The sequence below is a fragment of the Saccopteryx bilineata genome, chromosome 3 (genome assembly GCF_036850765.1).
Source record: "Saccopteryx bilineata isolate mSacBil1 chromosome 3, mSacBil1_pri_phased_curated, whole genome shotgun sequence".
NCBI lineage: Eukaryota > Metazoa > Chordata > Mammalia > Chiroptera > Emballonuridae > Saccopteryx > Saccopteryx bilineata.
The window spans coordinates 31,692,320-31,711,937 of record NC_089492.1 but is presented as its reverse complement, the minus strand read 5'-3'; the positions used below and the strand labels follow the sequence as shown (position 1 = coordinate 31,711,937).

At 35.3% G+C, this 19,618-nt stretch overlaps 1 protein-coding gene across 49 annotated transcripts in view; it reads left to right on the top strand.

The window, feature by feature from the left end:
• Positions 1–19,618, top strand: part of RIMS2 (regulating synaptic membrane exocytosis 2) — a 653,442-nt gene that overhangs the window by 267,072 nt on the left and 366,752 nt on the right. The window contains exon 1 of one of the 49 annotated variants that reach the window (XM_066265871.1): positions 18,284–18,536. The exons of the other annotated variants lie outside the window; for them this stretch is intronic. Within the exon in view, the coding sequence (XP_066121968.1) occupies positions 18,451–18,536 (86 nt within the window). The 5' untranslated portion in view covers positions 18,284–18,450. Of the gene's footprint in view, positions 1–18,283; positions 18,537–19,618 lie in introns of those variants that run through there. 49 annotated transcript variants of the gene reach the window in all.

Here is a 19,618-nt window from a genome sequence, read left to right as displayed (position 1 = left end):
ATTATACTTTATAGTTTCACATTATAAATTGTTTACCGTCACATCTGATGTGAATTTTTTTTATTCAGGTGCAAATGGTTCTTAGAGAACAATCTATTAATATTAATTTGAAGTTTTCTTCTTTATGAAAAATATGTTAAATCAAAAGGCAAATAAAAAGTGCACAGACACAATCAAATACTTATATGTCAGTTTTCTTATTGATATTTTTTAGAGCCAGGGAAATTGATTTTCATATGGTTGTAAATTTTCAATTGGTGTGTGTGTTTTTAATAAGAATTACAAGCTTGTTCTATTGTATGTTTTGTGACTTATAGGTAAGTTGCCCTATAATGATACTTCAAAAAAATTGTAATGTCCATATAATAGGAAAATTTTGATATTATTATGGGAGTGGTTCCTTAAAATGAGAAAATAAGTAGCCTAGGAAAAAGAACATAAATAAAAAAGTTGTATTCTACATAGGACAATAAGCTTTCAAACATGTGGCTAAAAGTTGAATATATTTTTTTGTATTTTGCATCTTCAGAAAATCGATTTTTAAAAATATTCTTGCAGTTGCTAACTGCAAACCAATTGCATATGTATTTGTGTATATGTTTGTATGTATATGATGAATGTATACACACAAATGCAACCCAAAAGGTAAAATTAAAAGGATGACATAGTTTTGGATTTAAATAAATAAAGCTAAAGGAATTATTTACAGTGATGTCCAAAGTGGAACTTAATATATGTTGTGATTTCGCTTTCTGTATATATTATCGTTAAAAAAATTAAATTATATTGACATGCAATATTATAAGTTTCAGGTGTATAATATAGAAATTTAAAATTTATATAACTTAGAAAGGGATCCCTTCAGAAAGTCTAGTACCTGTCTGACACCATACATAGTTATTAGAATATTATTGACTATATTCCCTATGATATACTTTATATTCCTGTGACTGTTTTTATAACTGACCATTTGTACATCTTAATCCTGTCCCTTGTTCACCCATCCTCCCATCTGCCCAATGCCCCTTCTATTTGGCAACCATCAGTTTGTTCTCTATATCAATGAGTTTGTTTCCGTTGTTTGGTTTAGATACCACATATAAGTAAAATCCGATGTTATATTATTGATTATACTTTCAGGATAGATAAAACATGAAAACATAATTGCAGTTTTAGGAAAATCATTAATTATTTCATGATTTAGCACCACAAAGAGCCAAGAAAAGATCAGAGACATCTGGATGGTAACTCCCTTTAGCTCCCCTGTAGATGCTGCAAGGCTGATGAGTATTTAAAGCAGTCTTCCACTGCAGTTTCTAAGATAGCATGATACTAAGAGATACTAATGACTTTTTCCCCAAAACATTTTCTTAGAGAGTGAAGTGGCTACTTTCACAGTAAGACCATGGTTCCAACTTCTAGAAAAAGTGGATTGTTTGTTTTCCTTATGGCATAGTAGCTGGTCAGCATGAAAAGAATCAGAACTAATAAAACTAAGAGACACCACAGCAAGTGCTAAACAATATATAGAATGATAGAATAGCAAAAGACTCATGAAAGGAATTGGGAACTAATTTTAAATGTTTAAGTATTGTTTTTTATTTTAATTTTTAAAGTAAGATTGCAGGTGAAATTACATTAATAATAATTAACTTTTACAGTTTACAAAGCGGTTTTTATTTTTCAAGAGAGACAGAAATAGGAAGGGAGAGAAATAAGAAGCTTCAACTCATAGTTGTGTCACTTTAGCTGTTCATTGATTGCTTCTTATATGAGCCTTGACTGGGGGACCCAGCTGAGCCAGAGACCCTTTGCTCAAGCCAGCGACCTGGTTCAAGCTAGTGACCTTGGGCTTCAAGCCAACAACCTTTGGGCTCAAGCCAGCAATGATGGGATCATGTCAATGATCCCACGCTCAAGCTGGTGACCTTGGGATTTCGAACCTGGGACCTCAGTGTCTCAGGTTGATGCTCTATCTGACTACCACTGGTCAGGCTGAAGAACATTTTTACATGGAAGTTGTAACTCACAAATATGGCATATAGTAATACAAGACTGTATTTATTTATGACTTTTGCATTGGAAGGACATTGCAAAACATTTTTATTCAGCAGACATCATGTCTGCTTCATAATAATTTTCAGTTGTGATTAATTGTTAGGAACAAGTTCAAATGGTAGTTTGAAAAGGGATAAAAGAGAGCACAAGAAAAGAAGAAAGTTGAAAACTTCCACAATTTTATAGGATATGTCTTAAAAGATTAATTTTTAAATAACCAAAACACTGATTATACTTATGGTAAATATGGTATATATTTCATACTAGCTACAATAAACATGAAATATTTTCAGTTGTAGTTTGCTTTACTACAGTGGTAGTCAACCTGGTCCCTACTGCCCACTAGTGGGCGTTCCAGCTTTCATGGTGGGTGGTAGCGGAGCAACCAAAGTATAAATTAAAAGATAGATTTAACTATAGTAAGTTGTTTTATAAAGATTTATTCTGCAAAACTCAGAGAAAATTTGACATAAAGTACTTGGTAAGTAATTATTATTATATGCTTTAACTTGCTGTAACTCTACTTTATAAATTTTATAAAGTAAAGTTACTTCCCTACTTTACAAATCACCATTACTGTGGAACCGGTGGGTGGTTAGAAAATTTTACTCCTAACAGAGATACAAAAGTGGGCATTAGGTATAAAAAGGTTGATTACCCCTGCTTTACTGTCTTTAAGTCAGATCTCTTCAAAAAGCTTTCCAAAGAAGTTTAAGCTGAGTTTTTTACCCTATAGATATTCATATAATTAATGGAGCCTTCCAGTATTGTTACATTAAACTTTTGAGTTTTTTCCTCTGTCCTGGCCATTTGACTCAGTGGTAGGGCATAGGCCCGATGTGTGGATGCCCCGGGTTCTATTACTGGTCAGGGCACACAAGAGAAGTAACCATCTGCTTCTCCATTCCTCCTTCTCTGGCTTCTCTCTCCATCTTTCTCTCTCTCCCTCTCCTGCAGCCATGGCTTTATTGGAGCAACTTGACTCCGGGTGCTGAGGATGACTCCATGGCCTTTGCCTCAGGCACTGAGAAGGGCTTGGTTGCTGAGCAACAGAGCAATGCCCCAGATGGGCAAAGCATCACCCTCTAGTGGGTTTGCTGGGTTAGGGTGCAGATAGGCATCTGTCTGTGCCTCCCCTCTTCTCACTGAATTAAAAACAAAAAAAAGTATTTTCCTCTCTAAATCTGCATACTCAGGGGAATTTGTAAGTATTCTGTTATCAAACTTAATAGATTAAAAAATGAGGTAAGTAGTTATTTATAAATATATAAATCCAAGCTTACAATTATATACTGCCTTTAATGAAGACTCTGAGGACGTGGCTAGTGCCTCAGAATCTTTTATTGAGCCATTTTCTTATTTTGAAAATGATAGGACAGGATATGTTGAAAAAAATTTTCAACTAATAGTGTATAATCATGCTTACTTCTTTTTATATTTGTTTTTACTCTTATACAACGTTTTGTTCATATTATGATAATGTTGTTTCCTCAACATTTACCTTAATTTTAATATACAATGATACCTTGAGATACGAACAGACCAACATACGAATTTTTTCAGATATGCACTGCGACTTGGTCCGTATTTCTGTTCGAGATCCAAGCGAAATTCTGAGATACGAGTCGTGATTCGGGAAGCTGCCGCTAGTTGGTGCGTTGGCGCATGGGTCCAGTACTGGCAGTTTGATATACAAGTTCACTGACCTATGAGCTCGGTTACAGAACGAATTAAATCTGTATCTCAAGGTACCACTGTAATATGTATCTTAAAGGTTTTCATTTACCATTGAAGCTTAAGTTTTGCTTTGGGATATACTGGTGTATTTTAAGGTGTCTGTTTATATGAGTATGTATTTTGGTTTTTAGTTCCATTTCACAGTATTTGATGATCCTCAGTTTCCCAGCTAGATGTCTGATATTCACTATTTTTATTTCACTATGTAGTTATTATTATTATACTCTGTTCAATTTATTATTTTTAGAATTACATTTAATTTGAAAAACAAAAAAGTAGTCCACAGATCACAAGGTGTGTAGACGCTCTCTGTGGTCTCATTAAGTATCCACTACATCTCCCTTGTCTCTCCATTCTTTTCCTATAGATTCTTCTCAGTTATAGTAGCTGTGAAATGAACAGCTCATTTTTTCATTGTAGTTTCAGGTAGCCTTGTGACTCAGTTCTGAACAAAGAGAACATGGTCTACTAGGGCAGCCTCTCTGCTTCTCTATTTTTCCTTCATAGCACATGCAAGAAATGCCTGAGGTGCAGTATCCAAAGTCCAGAATTGTAGAGCAATGCATTATAGAGTCTGATGCTTTCTTGGCATTATTTGGTGCTGTACCAGCCCTGGACTGACTTCTTGAGCAAGTCGAACAAATGCCCCTCCTGTTCAAAATGCTGTCTGATGGATTTTCTGGGACTTGCAGCCAAATGCAGTTTGAACCAATTATTAGATTAGCTTTTATAGACTCATCTCGAAAATGTTTCTACTTACTGCTAAAACAGCAAGACAAGGAGACATTGTCCTGGCTAGACCTTTGTAACCTTAAGAAAATATTATGAGACATAGTGAATACTATTATATTAATAAAATTTTTTTCCAGTCATGTCTGGCTTTTTGGCTAGTAGGAAATAGGACATGTATGAAAGAATAAAAAAACTGAGTGAAAACAAATATATAAATTATTGGACACTGCCTATAATAATTTAAAAAATTATGTCTAATTTATTGTATTGACATGGTTTCAAGTGTCTCACTCAATATAACACCCTGGACCCACTTCATCATGCCCCCATGCCCCATGCTAAGTCTCTTTCTACCCCCATTTGACTCCATTTACCCCACCTGCCCCTACCTCCATCCCCCTTTCCCTCTGGGAATCTACCCTGTTGTCTGTATCTATGTGTTATGTATATATAATCTGACTAATCCCTTCGCCTTCTTTGATCCCATTTCCTTCCCTCTGACAGCTGTCTGTTCCCTGTGACCCTGCCTCTGTTTAATGTATGCTTTCTAATTTTAATTTTTAACTTTAGGGTATATTTTACCTGTATAATTTTTTTACTCAGATTAGACTCTACACTAATTTTTTAATGAAATTAATTTATACGTTAAAAAGTTAGATGAATGGTTCTAGCTAGTTTACTCACTCGGTTAGAGGGTCCTTCCAAAAAGACATGTTTGTGGGTTTGATCCCTGATCAAGGCACACACAGGAAGCAACCAGTGAATTCATGGCTGAGTGGAGTAACAAATGAATGCTTCCCTTCCTGCTCCCCTCTCTCTCCCTTCCTCTCTTTGTCTCTTTAAAAATCAATCAATACATAAAATAAGGCCTGGTGGGATAGTTCCATTGGTTGATTTGTTGTCCCAAAGTGTAGAGGTTGACAGTTTGATCCCCAGTCAGGGCACATACAAGAATGGCTCGAAGTTCCCATCTATCTCTAAAATAAAAAAATTAAAATATTAAAAACTAGATGAAGAAAGTAAGTAACTTTATAGGCATGCTAATTAAATTACTGAACTGTTGCTACCATAAACTAGCCAGTATTTTTAATTGAACTGCTATGTTATCAGAAAAATCAGAACCAGAAAGACAAGTCTAGATGATTTCACTCATATGTGTTCTAATAAACCAAGTGAACTAACAAGCATTATAGGCTCACACACAGAGATCAGACAGATAGCGTCGGGTGGGGTGGGGCCTGAGGTAAAACGGGTAGAGGGATCGAGCAAAAAAGGAGAGAGAGATAGAGACAAAGAGACTCAGGGACACAGACAGTAGTGTGGTGATTGCCAGGGGGTGGGGGGAGTGGAGGATGGTATGGGGGTAAATTGGATAGGGACAAAGACTTGACTTGGGGAGGGCAGTGAACACACAGTATGGAGTACAGAGATGTGTTGTATAATTATGTTAACCAGTGTCACCCCAATATAGTCAATTAAAATAGTATTAAGAAATTAACTTTATAAGCATGGGAATTAAATTACTAAACAGGCCCTGGCTGGGTAGCTCATTTGGTTAGAACATCATCCTGAAACGCAGAGGTTCCTGGTTTGATCCCCGGTCAGGGCACATACAAGAACAGATATTCCTGCCCCACTCCTGCTTTTTTCATTCATCTCTCTAAAATCAGCAATATAAACATTTAAAAAAGTTATTTACTAAACTGTTCCTGCTGTAAGCTAGACAGGTTTTTTTTTTTTTACTTGAACTACTATTTTATGAAAAAATTTAGAACTGAACAATTTCAAAACTTGTGGATAGTTTGTATCATGAAAAAATACCAGGGTCTGTTGAAAGATTAAGAATCCATTACTAGCAGAGAATATACTAATGTCTAGTATTTTAATTCCATTTCAAGAAATCTAGCCAATATATGAAAACTAAGACAGCAATAATATGATTTATTAGGAGTGGGAAAACAATTTTTTTAAAGAATCAAAAATTTGTATATTGTACTTTTTTATTTTAATATTTAATATTTGAGGACCATTTTTGTTTATAATTGAATAAAAGTACATGGGATTCAAAGACTACTACTAAAGTAAATATCATGGACAAGACTGTGGTGGTTACAGAGGCAGGGAGAAGGAGGGGGTGAGGGGGGAGGGGCACAAAGAAAACCAGATAGAAGGTGATGGAGGACAATTTGACTTTGGGTGATGGGTATGCAACATAATGAAATAACCTGGAGATGTTTTCTCTGAACATATGTACCCTGATTTATCAATGTCACCCCATTAAAATAAAAAAATAATAAAAAAGTGAGCTTTTCAATTTGGTTTAATGTGATACAGAAAAGCATTGGATTATCGTGTAAAAACAGGAGAATTAAATTAAAGAGAACCTTAGCACAGAGAATAGTAGGCTCACCTTAACTCAGAACCTAGTTACCTAAAGTTATCATGGCTTATTTCTCCTAGCTGGGTAGTGTAGTAAAAATTCTACAACATTGTATATAATATGGAATCATAATTTACAGTAATATAGTATACAGTATTGTAGAATCACAGTAGGGTAGAATTAGAGAAGATCTTATTTTTTAATCTGAATCTTTCATTTTAAAGAGAAGGAAACAAACTCTCTAGGAAGGTATTTTTGTCATTCGTGCAATTCTGTGAATGGGTTCAATCTGAGTAGTTCTGTACAGGCGTCCCCAAACTATGGCCGTGGGTGGCATGCAGCCCCCTGAGGCCATTTATCCGCCCCCTCCCCCCGCCCTTCTGGAAGAGGCACCTCTTTCATTGGTGGTCAGTGAGAGGAGCACTGTATGTGGTGGCCTTCCAATGGTCTGAGGGACAGTGAAGTGGCCCCCTGTGTAAAAAGTTTGGGGACCCCTGCAACATACAGTGTTAGGCACTGAACATATATTATCTCACTTAATTTTTATTAATTTCTTATTTCCCTTAATAGATCAGGAAACTGAGGTAACATAACTACTAACACAAAGCTAGGTTTAAAACTTACTTTGCTTATATTTTATTAAAATTGTAATCAGATTTTCATTCTTTATAAGCAGCTATGAGTATAGTATAGTTCTATTGTGACATAAGAGATAAAAAAACAAATGTAACATACAATATCCCATGCATTATCATTAGGCATATAGATTAAGCACTTAACTGCAAGTGCTTACTTTTTTTAAAAAAACCAAATCCATTATTTTTTACCTTTTAGTTTTCCCAGCTGTTTCATTGGCTCTAAGATTGACAGTTTCCCTGTTTCATGTACCTTTTGTATATGAGGAGTGCACAGTGTTTAAGAGCATAAACCTTGGAGCCTGAAGAGCTAGTGTTGATGTCTTCCAGACAAAGATGACTAGGAACACATCACCAGTCAAACAAAGTTGAGTTTTATTATTTGCTACAGCAAAGGACGTCACCTACTTTGTGAAATTGTGGAGTATCTCAGCAAGAAAGATTTAAGGGAAGCTTGTTATATGATGTGGGTAGGTTTTGGTCATTTGGGGGAGGATTGAAAGAAACAGGAACCTGTGTTGAATTGAATTCTGTTAGAAAGCAGGGTCAATTCAAGTATCTTAATATTTATCTAGGAGTAGGAGGTGGGAAGAATGGAAGAAAGAGTTGTTACTATACTAGAGAAGAAGCAATAATCACTTGCAGCTGGAGAATGTCAGGTCATTTTGGTTGCACAGTGTTTGCTTTTTATCTTTGTTTAGACTTGATGATAGGTATTGTTCTGCCTTATTCCATAATAGTCACAGAGAGTCCTTGTCTGTGTGTTGATGTTCTGTGAAAATTTTTGCATTTATCAGGGGCATACCAGGGCCTGACTGATAACAACTAGGCCAGCCACAAGCTGTTGTTATAAGGGCAGCTTTTTCTCTTAGTAGTTTTAAGTTCTTCCTCTGTTGTGTACCAGCTGTGTAATTTTATGCACAGTAAGTAACTTTGGACTCAGATTATGAATCTGAAATATGGGAATGATAATACCTTCTTTATAAGATTATTTTGAGAGATGAATGAATGGATACATGTAAGTGCTTAGAACACTGCCTGGTACATAGTCAGTGTTCAGTTTAGATAAATGACCACCATCACCACAATGATAATAATAATAACAACAACAACAACAGTAAAACAATAATGCATAATACTCTTTGTCACACACATTACTTCATGGCATAATGTGTTCAAGCACTCATATTCCCTAAATAATCTACTCAGTAGACAAAATTGCTCATGTTGGCTAGTCAGGATATCTTCTCTTTTGTTTGGTGATAGAGAAACACTGTCAAATTCTTACTATTCAGTGTCATTTATGAAATACTGGACAGGAGAACATGTATTTTCCTACAAACATTTTCCTTTTCCTCTATTCTGAATTTTATTTATTTAGCCCTTCAAGAAAAAAACAACCCATAGATGACTTTTGTTTTGCTTTTTTCCTTTACCTCCTACATCTACTTTATCAGAAAATTTCACAGATTTAACTTCCTAAATATATTTTGTTTCACTTCCTGCCACTGCCTTAGTCAGAAAGTATGAAATTAAGGACTTCATATTCTCTTACCAGGATCATTGGAATAATCCTGTTGTTCTTCTACCAAACATTAGCTGGGATCTTGGTTTAGCCAGGCAACTATTGTGTGAGTTAACTTGCTAACACAAGGCATTTGATGACACCCCCCCCTTTGTCTACAGAATATAAATAAAAAATGGTTAAGATGGTTCATGTGCCCTCTTAAAATCTTGACCCAACTTTCATTTCTGGCCTTTTCTGCCACTCTTGAGTTTGATCCTGATTTTCTGTTTCTACTTAACTGTTTTCTATATTTTATTTTTTGTGCCAGTTATAATTCTTTGTTCAAAGGATTTTGATGTCAGTAATTCTAATAAATGAAATAATGTCAAAGTGATTTTACATAACATAAAAGTTTAGAAATATGGAAACAATGAGGATCGTTTTTTATTGTGGGTACCTCAAAAAGTGTAGATTCGGTTATATAACCTAGTGCCGTCTAGTGGTAACTATTTTGAGTGTTCTCTATGTGACACCGGGGCACATTAAATGCAGTTTGACACCCTCTTTCCCTGCCTACTGTCATTACACTGACCATTGGATCTTTGAAAATTATACTTACCAACGTTCTTTTTTCTTTAAGCTCTAACATGTTCTGATATTATAAATACACTTAGACTCTGTCACAACATATAAGTCAAACAAAAAAGAGTGTAGGATCTAGGAGTGGAATGCTACATTCAAAGAATTGCAGAGATTTTGAGGTGTCATATTAAAACTTGAGGAGTTTGTTTTCCTATTTTTAGTTCTTTTGAAAAGTAACATTAACTCTATAGTAATCAATGACTGAAAAAGAATTATTTTTCCTTCCTCACTCTTTCTGTCTCAAACAGTAACTGAGCTCCTCCTAAATGTCAGGCTATATGTCAGATATTTTTTTGCGCTAATGAATTGAGGTATTTGCATGAATAGTGATAATTATTTGACTAACCATTGCAATTATTCTAGGCTCTAGTCTAGCTGAGCAGCGGGTAATAAGCAGTTGTGTGCTGGTTAAATATTGGACAATTACCTCTCCAAAGGGGGGGAAACCCTGATTTGTAGCACTAACCAGTTTTCATGGTGTAAATATTACCAACATGACTGATTTTAAGCTCTTAGTGTGACATCACTGAACACAGAGGTGGGAGGAAATAAATGCTGGCAGTAGCCTCCTGGCCCCAGTGTCCCACTGGGTAAGGAATTATGAAACACTGTACTATTCGTCTTTCATTTGGAATCACTGTCCCTTTGGCTTATACTTTATGAATCAACCTGCATGTGTTTTCTGTTTCTAGTTTTTTTTTTAACCTGTAGTAGCTTTTTATTTACTTGTTTATTTTCTACAGAAATAGCAGCCAGGTTAATAGTGGCTCCATTGCCTTAGAATTCTCAGTAGAGACAAGTTCCTCTCTCGCCTCAGCATTGCATTTGGCTGTATATAGCAATACATATGTGATTATGCATCTCATATCCACTACAATGCTTAAATAAAGAAGGAGTTTATGTTTTTCTCATGAAAAAACCAATCTGGAGATAGACAGCTCAAGATGGTACAACTGCTCGAGGAAGCCAATGGAGATCAATGCTCTTCTTTTTGCTTACTGTTCTGCTACCGACTGTGTGTGGCTTTCAAACTCATGGTTAAAAGAGGGCTACTGAGTTATAGGCAGCAGGACCACATTCCAGTCAAACAGGAGGAAGGGCAAAGTGTGAAAAGTGTGTGCCAGCTAGGTCTATCTCTTTCCTTAGGAATAAATACGTAGCTTTTGTAGAAGCTGTACCTGGTAACCCTCTACCTAAATCTCCTTGGTCTGAACTATGTCACATGGTTACCCCAGCCACAGGAGAGCCTGGAAAATACAAATTTTAGACTAGGTGCACTGTTGCTCTGAATAAAATTAGGATTCTCTTTGAAAGGAAGAAAAGAGATTAGATATTCAGTAGGTAGCCAATTGTGGTTCAATCCTATATGAATTCTATAAAGCTGTAATTCCTTACTATTATCTAATCAATTTACAGTTTAAGCCAAGTGTTATTTTGAATGCTAAGTCATCAAGTCCTGTGTTCACTAGAGCTGATTTAACTTAAGACAGTTCTAGACTTGAATGTTCCAGGGTTTTGGTAGGATACCTTCCTTCCTCACTTCTCCGTTTCCTTCCATGTGAGAGAGCTGCACTGGAATAATAGTTCTGGCTTCCCTGTACACCCTGTCTATTCCACCTTTGGGGTCAGGCTGCTCACAGAGCATGCGTTCTCTCCTATTCCTGCCTTAAGTTTTATAGGGATAGGCTATAAAATAAATAGTCTTAGACCAGTGTTACCTGTTCCTGGATAAGAGTGGTTGTATGATTGTGAGGCGTGACATTAGGAAACCTACTTCTACATATGTAGAGGACAATTATCCAATTTCAGTTTTATCAGCAATAGAGGTAGTATTCTGTGGGTCATCTATCTCTTCTGTCTATTTTCAAATGAATATGGAAGTTGCGTCAGGGATAGTTTAATGCAGTTACTTTAAAAAGTGGCTTGTTGCTTGAGAAATGTTGAGTGTGATTTGTTTTTCTCATTTTTCTAGCCTTAAATGGGACCATTCATAATTATTATATGCTATTTAATATTAAACATGCAATCTTGTGATTTCTGATTTCAGAAAAGATTTTGATCTCATTAAATTACTGTTTTTTTAGTGTAAAACTGGAAATAATTTAGGAAACCACGTGACTACAGAATATAGACTATGTAAGGGCCCCAGAGTATTTACTTTTCACAAAGTAAAAACCAATTTGCATAGAAAAAGTTCATAAACATCATGACAGCTGGTGAGAAGTTACATATGGACTTTAGAGTCAGTATCACAGATTCTGCATTAGCCAAGATTTCAGGTGCAAGTAATAATAGAAAACCCAACTGAAAATGGCTTATAAAAATAAAACGAATTTATTGGTTTACCTGTTTGAAAACTCCAGAGGTACATAATGCACTAGGTGAAGATTGATCCTGAATTTTATGTAACATGGGTCTAATTTCTTTCTTTTTATTTTTGTCACCATGTGGATGCTTACTTCATTTTTGGAAGACCTCTCCAACTTATGACCCTAAACTGACTTCTAGTAGCTCTGAAAATTACTTGAATCCTCAATCACAAAACAGCAAGTCTGTGTCTCAGGACTTTTCAGACAGATGTCCTTAAGAGTCACTGAGACTGGACCAGCTTTGGTCATTGTGGCAGGGATGGTACTCTGCTAATCATGACTCACCTCTAGGGCAAGTGAAGCCAATTCTATCCAGACCACAAAGAAAGAAGGAAAATAGATGATAGAGGGCCAAACAACAGATATTCATTACAGTTCTTTCCAGGGTACATTTTCTATTTTCTTCATTTAGAAAGCTTGAAGTAATCCAAAAAGTCACCTATTTTTAGCTTGTTATATAACACATTTTTAGAGAATAGGCATAAATTAAAGGTTAAGGAAGTAAGTTCACAATGTGATATTATTTTCTATCAGTTACTTTTAAGACTGCTGAAGAAACTTTGCTAAAAAACTGGTAAAAAAAAAAACACACACCAAACCCCTGTAATTTATTAGGGGCAATTTATATTAAAAACATGGCTACATTCAAAAGAAAGTCCTAACTCCAGTGTCTAATCTGGGTTTTTCATCATCCTCATGGTCTCAGACATGCCCCTTCATTGATATCCCTCTTTTACTGTAGTATTTAAAATAGAATGTCATGTTTTAAGTATTATCAAACCACACAATGACACTTGGTGAAATTTAAGTCTTTAAAAAAAAGCTCAACCCCACCAATGTCTTCTATCACATTCTGTTTCTACTTATTTGGGGCCTTACTTCATTCAGCAAGCGGCACTTTTTTTTTTTGTAAAAGAGTGTGGGGGTCAAGCTGGTAAGAAGCTAAGAGAGCTTTATTGAAGAGAGAATTACTTCAAGGAAAGAGCAGAGTTGTTAAACAGAGAATGTTCTATGGAAGTTTTGCTCTCTGGTGTAGTGCTCTTTTCTTCACTTCAGTAAACCTTGCTTAAAGTATCCATCATGTGTTAATGTTACTGTAGTGTGGTTTTGGGGCAGACTCTCTGAGAGTGGGAATGGAGTGCAAACAATGGTACCCCAAGATATAAGTATATATATACCACTTTTGAAGACAGTGTGTCGAAGAGTCCACTTTATAGTATTTTGCTGGTGTTAAAGTATTAAGGAATTGAGTGTCTATCTTGAAGAGAATACACTGTACTCAGCAGGGCTGATTGATGCCTAATCAAAGCAATGCAATACTGGGGTAGGCAGCTAAGGAACCCACACATCATGCTGGCATGCAGGTGTTAGGTGCTATTTCCTCTGCCTGTGAAGGTACATTCTGTTTACTGGAAGATGAATTGGATTTCTTTAATTAATTAAATATAGTCAGATAGGAATTAAAATTATGTAGAAATAATTCATGTCAGTCCCATCAGCTGTGTGTCAAGATATATAACATTCTATGTGTTATTTATTGGCACATACATATACAAGAGTTATGTGGGGAAAAAATCTAGCATCACAAATACTGATATAATGAAGATTTCAACATTTAAATGAGATATATTTTGTTTTATTATGTTGTCATGGTAGCTGTTCCAAACAATACTGTTTTGATTTGTTATCATGAGTTCTTTTCCAAGAAAAATTTTGTTTAGCAAGTGCCTTCTTCATACCTGTCACTCTCTAAAATAATTTGATTGAGTTGTATTTTCATGCAGATTAGTGGCAAGCTAACTGACAGAGCTGTAGCTCTATTTTCTGATTCTTTCTGTTCTGTTACTAAGAAATAACTTTTCTTTAACTGGTCATCTTTCCCTGTTTCAAGCAATGCAGTTTTCTTTACATCTCTGAAAAACAACCACGTAGATTCTCAAATCACTCTTACAAATTAACAAAATAGCCCAAAAAAGATTTACTAGCTGGGAGAGTGAAGAGGTTGATATTCTTAAAATTTATGCATTTGAAGGTACATCTTTTGGTTGTTAAGAGTTGTATTTTGGGCAATTTGTGAGTTAATTTTTCATGGTAAAATATACGTCAGGAAAATAAGTAGTGTGAGTTTTGGCAAATACTATTAAGTGTACATTGTAGACAGGCTGTTTAATTGGGCAAGTGAAATTTATTTTTAATGTAGTGTGAAAGATATCTTGTTTATGTAGCTTTATTTACTTATTTAATAAATGTTTATGAGTATCTACAATGTGCCAAGCATTTGAGAATAAAGTAACCAAAACAGTGATTTCTGCCTGTAAAATTGATGCATGAGGAAACAGTAAACGCAACAAATAAAATATATACCATAATTAAAAGTTGATAAATGTTATGAACCATATTAAGAAAAATAAAGCAGATTAGAGCATTGGGAGTGGGGGCGGAGGAAACAGAGATGGAGACTGAAATATTAAATATGGTGTTCTGGGCCTGTCTCCTTGAGATAGTGATTTGAGTGAAACTTGAAGAAGGGTTCTACTGGCTAGAAGACCAGAACATGTCTCTATTGCTGTCTGAGGAAACAGCAGTCCTGAAAGAGGGCACTGCCAGAGCAGTGGTCCTAAACTGAGGGCATGCAGGAAAGCTGTCTGGACTGAGTGAGCCAGGGTGAGCAGTAGGGAGGAAGGCCAGAGAGTAATGGGCATCAGATCCCATCGTCCACGTAAGCAAAATGGGGAGTTACTGAAGGGTTTCAAGCATATTAGTGATACCATTTGACTTACAGTCTTGCTGCTGTAGTGAGACTAAGCTGTAGGGTTGTGGTAGAGTAGAAGCAGGGAGACCAATTAGGATGTGTTTGTAGTTATTCAACCACAAAGCGACTGTGACTTCACTGGGCTTCCCAGTGGATGTGGTGAGATGTGTTTGGATTCCGTCTATAATCTGATGGTACATCCAACAGAATTTCCTCATGGAATGCATAAGCAACTGAAGGGAAAGAACTGCTGTTAACTGGGGTGGACTATGCTACTTCCACCTAAACCCACTTAACTGTATGTCCCACATTTAAAAATCTGTATGATTCTTTATTCCCAATAAGGAAATCAACACTTAAGATGAAAATTAATTGTATAATGTTTGGTTTTCAGATAAGCAGAACTTATTTTTATCTTTAATATGTACCTGTAGATGTGTTTGTTTCCTTTATGTGAAGAGGTTTCTCTTCTCTGATAACTGTTTTTAGTTCCTAACCAAGTCTTTACGTTTTCTTTTTGGAAGGAATAGAAAAATAAGAAAATAATAGAATAGGTAGGTACATTAAACAAATAATTGAAGTTCAATAAAAGAGCTATATTTTCAAAAGAATATAAAGGTGACAGGAAAGAATGGAGTAAAATGACTCTTTCTGGGGTTCTCACTGATGATAATGGAAGGTAGTTGTTGGTTAAACTGATGTGTACATGTTTCCACCATCTATTTCTTCTATCTTCTTTGCATAATTTTCAGTAAGTCTTTTCTTTTCTTTTTTAATTATAACATTCTTTCTCAGGCTGCCATAGACTAAGGCAGAGCATCTTAAAAGGGGGAACTAAAATCACTATATGTTTAAATTTTTTTCTAGTATAGAATAGTTTCTATTTTTTTTTCTTTTTTCATTTTTCTGAAGCTGGAAATAGGGAGAGACAAACAGACTCCCGCATGCGCCCAACCGGGATCCACCCGGCACGCCCACCAGGGGCGATGCTCTGCCCACCAGGGGCGATGCTCTGCCCATCCTGGGCATCACCATGTTGGGACCAGAGCCACTCTAGCGCCTGAGGCAGAGGCCACAGAGCCATCCCCAGCGTCCGGGCCATCTTTGCTCCAATGGAGCCTTGGCTGCGGGAGGGGAAGAGAGAGACAGAGAGGAAAGCGCGGCGGAGGGGTGGAGAAGCAAATGGGCGCTTCTCCTGTGTGCCCTGGCCGGGAATCGAACCCAGGTCCTCCGCATGCTAGGCCGACGCTCTACCGCTGAGCCAACCGGCCAGGGCTCTATTTTTTTTTTTTGACATGGCAGTTTTGGGAGGTATGGTGAGAGGAGGGTGGCACAATGGATTACTTTAGGGGAGCAACATTTGTGCACTGTTTTCTAAAGATCTGAATATACAAGGTATTCATCTTTCAATATTAGTTGAAAATATTCACATGAATACAATAAAAACTAACATACTGGTATTTGATCCATAGAATCTTTTTATTTTTTACTTTTGAATAAGTCAGTCAGTGGATACTAAAGATCTAATTAGTCTCATGAACATTTTTTTAAACCCTAAATTGGGTCTTAATAAATTAAATCCATGTATTCAATATTCAGGGGATTATTTTAAAAAGTAAAAATAAAGAGTTAAAAATTGAGGAAATAGTCCTCAAAGGACCGTATAACCTTCAACCATTTGGGTGGAGGAAATTGGAGGCCTAGAAAGATCTGTAGGGAGTAAAGGAAAAGCAGTAGTGGCATTAGAAATAATGCAAACAAGAATCTTGGTGGACGGATAAGAGGAGCTAGAAACAAGGTTAATGGTAGAGGAGATGATTGGCCGCAGAGTGTGCATCACAGTTGAAAGAACACTGCTAGAACTCACTGAGGTGGTAAAAGTGAATGGAAGGAAAAGTAAAGAAGTTTTGCTGTTACAGCATCAGCTGTAGTGTTGTTTTTGAAATCTTCTGGACTTACCAGCTTGGAAGAATGAAAATATTCTGTGGAATAGTTTTTTCAGTTTGTTATAAACTTTGAGGTATAAGTGGTTAAATTTTATTAATTGGTTAACATTCCTATGAAAATGAATTATCTTGAATTTTTATTGCATTTCTGTTCGGAGAATCTACAAGTCATTGTTAGGAATCTCAGAGAAGGAAAGGCCATATTTGTCTCTACACCCCACAATGTCAACAAGATCTATAGTTAGTTCTAGGAAAGAATTCTGTATGAATACTGTACAAATAGTTGCATAGTGCTGCCACATATCCCTGGACCCTCATTTAACTTGAAATTGGGGAGACAAGAAAATAGCCCAATGCTTTTGCATCTCTCCCCATTCTTCAAACACTGACCTTTTCTTAGCTTTATTTAAGTTTACTTGGAACACTTAAGTGTAATTTTCATAAGTGTAATAGTAACATCTAGATAATTGGCATTCCGTAGAAAGACATCTGTGGTGTTTGTTCTCTTTTCTCTTTTTAATTTTTTGAAAAACCAAATAGAGGCATGGAGGGGTTAAGTGATAAAATATGCAAAGCTTGATTTAAGTTCAGTGTCTAACTAACTTCTCAGTTAGTGTCTAACTAACACATTTTTTATAAAATTTCTACAGAAACTGTTACTCCTTGTCCCATAAACCCTTTGTGGAAACATTCTCTTTTTAGTAAAGATTAAGAAACTTATTCTTATTGAATAATTGAAAAGAAATTAAAGAATAAACCTTTTAAGTTATCACCATCTTTCATTAGCATAATAATCTCCATGTTCATCAGATTATTATGCTAAGTGAAATGGCCAGGCAGAGAAAGCCATATATCATATGATCTCATTTATATGTGGAATCTAATGAGTACAATAAACTGAGAAACAAAATAGAAACAGAAGAAGGGTCACAATGACACAGAAGGACAGCTGACAGAGGGAAGGGGGATGAAGGGATAGGATCAAAGAAAGTGAAGGAATTGGTCAAATTAAATATACATAACACACAGATACAGAAAACAAGGCAGCAAGTTCCAGAGGGAATGAAGCGATGGAGGTGGGGAGGGGAGGCAAAGGGGAGCACGATGCAGGGCGTTGAGGGTGTTATATTGAATGGGACACTTGAAACCATGTCAGCACAATAAATTTTAAAAAAATTTAAATCAATAAATTAAAAAAAATTAAATCATCACCATCTTTTATTATCATGATACATCTTATAGTGAAAGCAGTGCAGTAGACTTATCGATAACAAACAATGAATTTTGTCATTTTAAAAATACTGTAATTTATTTAGGAAAATATGGCTTACAAATTTCTGAATCTGTCCATTTTAAGTATAGTGTCCAGAAATACTGTGGATATGTAGGATGCATTTGGTGTTCAGTATTGTGAGACACTAATCAGCTAAGTTCCTAATCCTCCTTACAGGGTACATTCTTACTTGACCTGGGGCTATATCCAGCCACATAGTAACTGCATTAAAGAGTAACCTTTTCTTTAGCAGGCGCATTCCCAGAAGACTTTATGAGTCCATCCATGAATGAATGGTGTTATATGTTTAACTTTTTAGTAATTGACTTTTGAAATAAAATGATTGTAAACAAGCCGCGACATTTAAATCATCTGATTAAGGATGGCTCCTATGATTTTGCTAGAGCTAGAAGGATTAAATGAAAGCACTGCCTGGCACTGCATTAATGTATTTTTGTCAACATGATGCTTCCTACGCGACAGATGTGCATTGGTTGAGCAAAAGGTAAAACTGTAATAATGTGTTAAATATTGTGATATGTAATAAAATATAAATCTATTTTACGGTTTTTAATGAATATAAATGGTTTGACTTGCTCAAAGCTTTTTGTAAGGTTTATAGGATGGAACCTATATATTTTATGTTTTATAGGATCGTATACTTCTGTTAGTTAAATCCTTGATTTAATGTGTCTTAAAAGCTTCAAATTTTACAATTTGATTGTAGTATTAAGTTTAAACTGCATAGTTAGCATGTGTAATTGAATTAATGAGGTATCATTTTAGTATATTTAGCAATATCCGTGCATTACAAAGATTCTTAAAATATGGCATTTTTAAGTTATTGATTCTTTAAATGTCATTTCTTTTTTTATTTATAAAATGACAATTATTTAATGATCTTTATAATAAAGATTATGAGTAAGAGATTTTCATATATATTGTGCTTAACTGTAATCATATAATTGAATTTACAGAAATTAGCAGTTTAAAATTTTTTACTCTACTTTTAGTGTCATTATGATTTTTAAAAATTACATAGATTTTAAGAGTTAAAAATATGTATCAATATTAAAACCTAAGTTTCCATCTAATCATTCATTGTCCTTATACATGTTTTTAAATGTTTACTGGATTATATTTTCAGAAATTTGATTATTTTATAGGATATATGGTCAGTACTGATATATACAGGTGGCATAATAACAGAGACCACATAGGATGATAAAAGTTGTAAATATTAAAATAGAAACTATGGTAAAAAACAGTATAAATTAATATACAGTATGTAAATTGGACTGCCTTTGAGAAAATGAGAAAGTGACTTTTGGAAAATAATCTTTTTATTTGGAGTTTCTCTATTAGTATAATTTTAGACATGGAGTTGTAAAGAGACTAATTGGTAGTTTCCTGCTCAAACTATTATGCCCAGTCATGGTGAATACATGGCTAGAATACTTAGAAATAGATTGGTTAGTCCACATTACAAAAAATATAAGCAATGAACAGAAATACTACTGATTAAAGTAGCAATAAGATATCTTTATGTGTGATTTTCTATAAACTGGTTTTAATTAAGGTGACTAT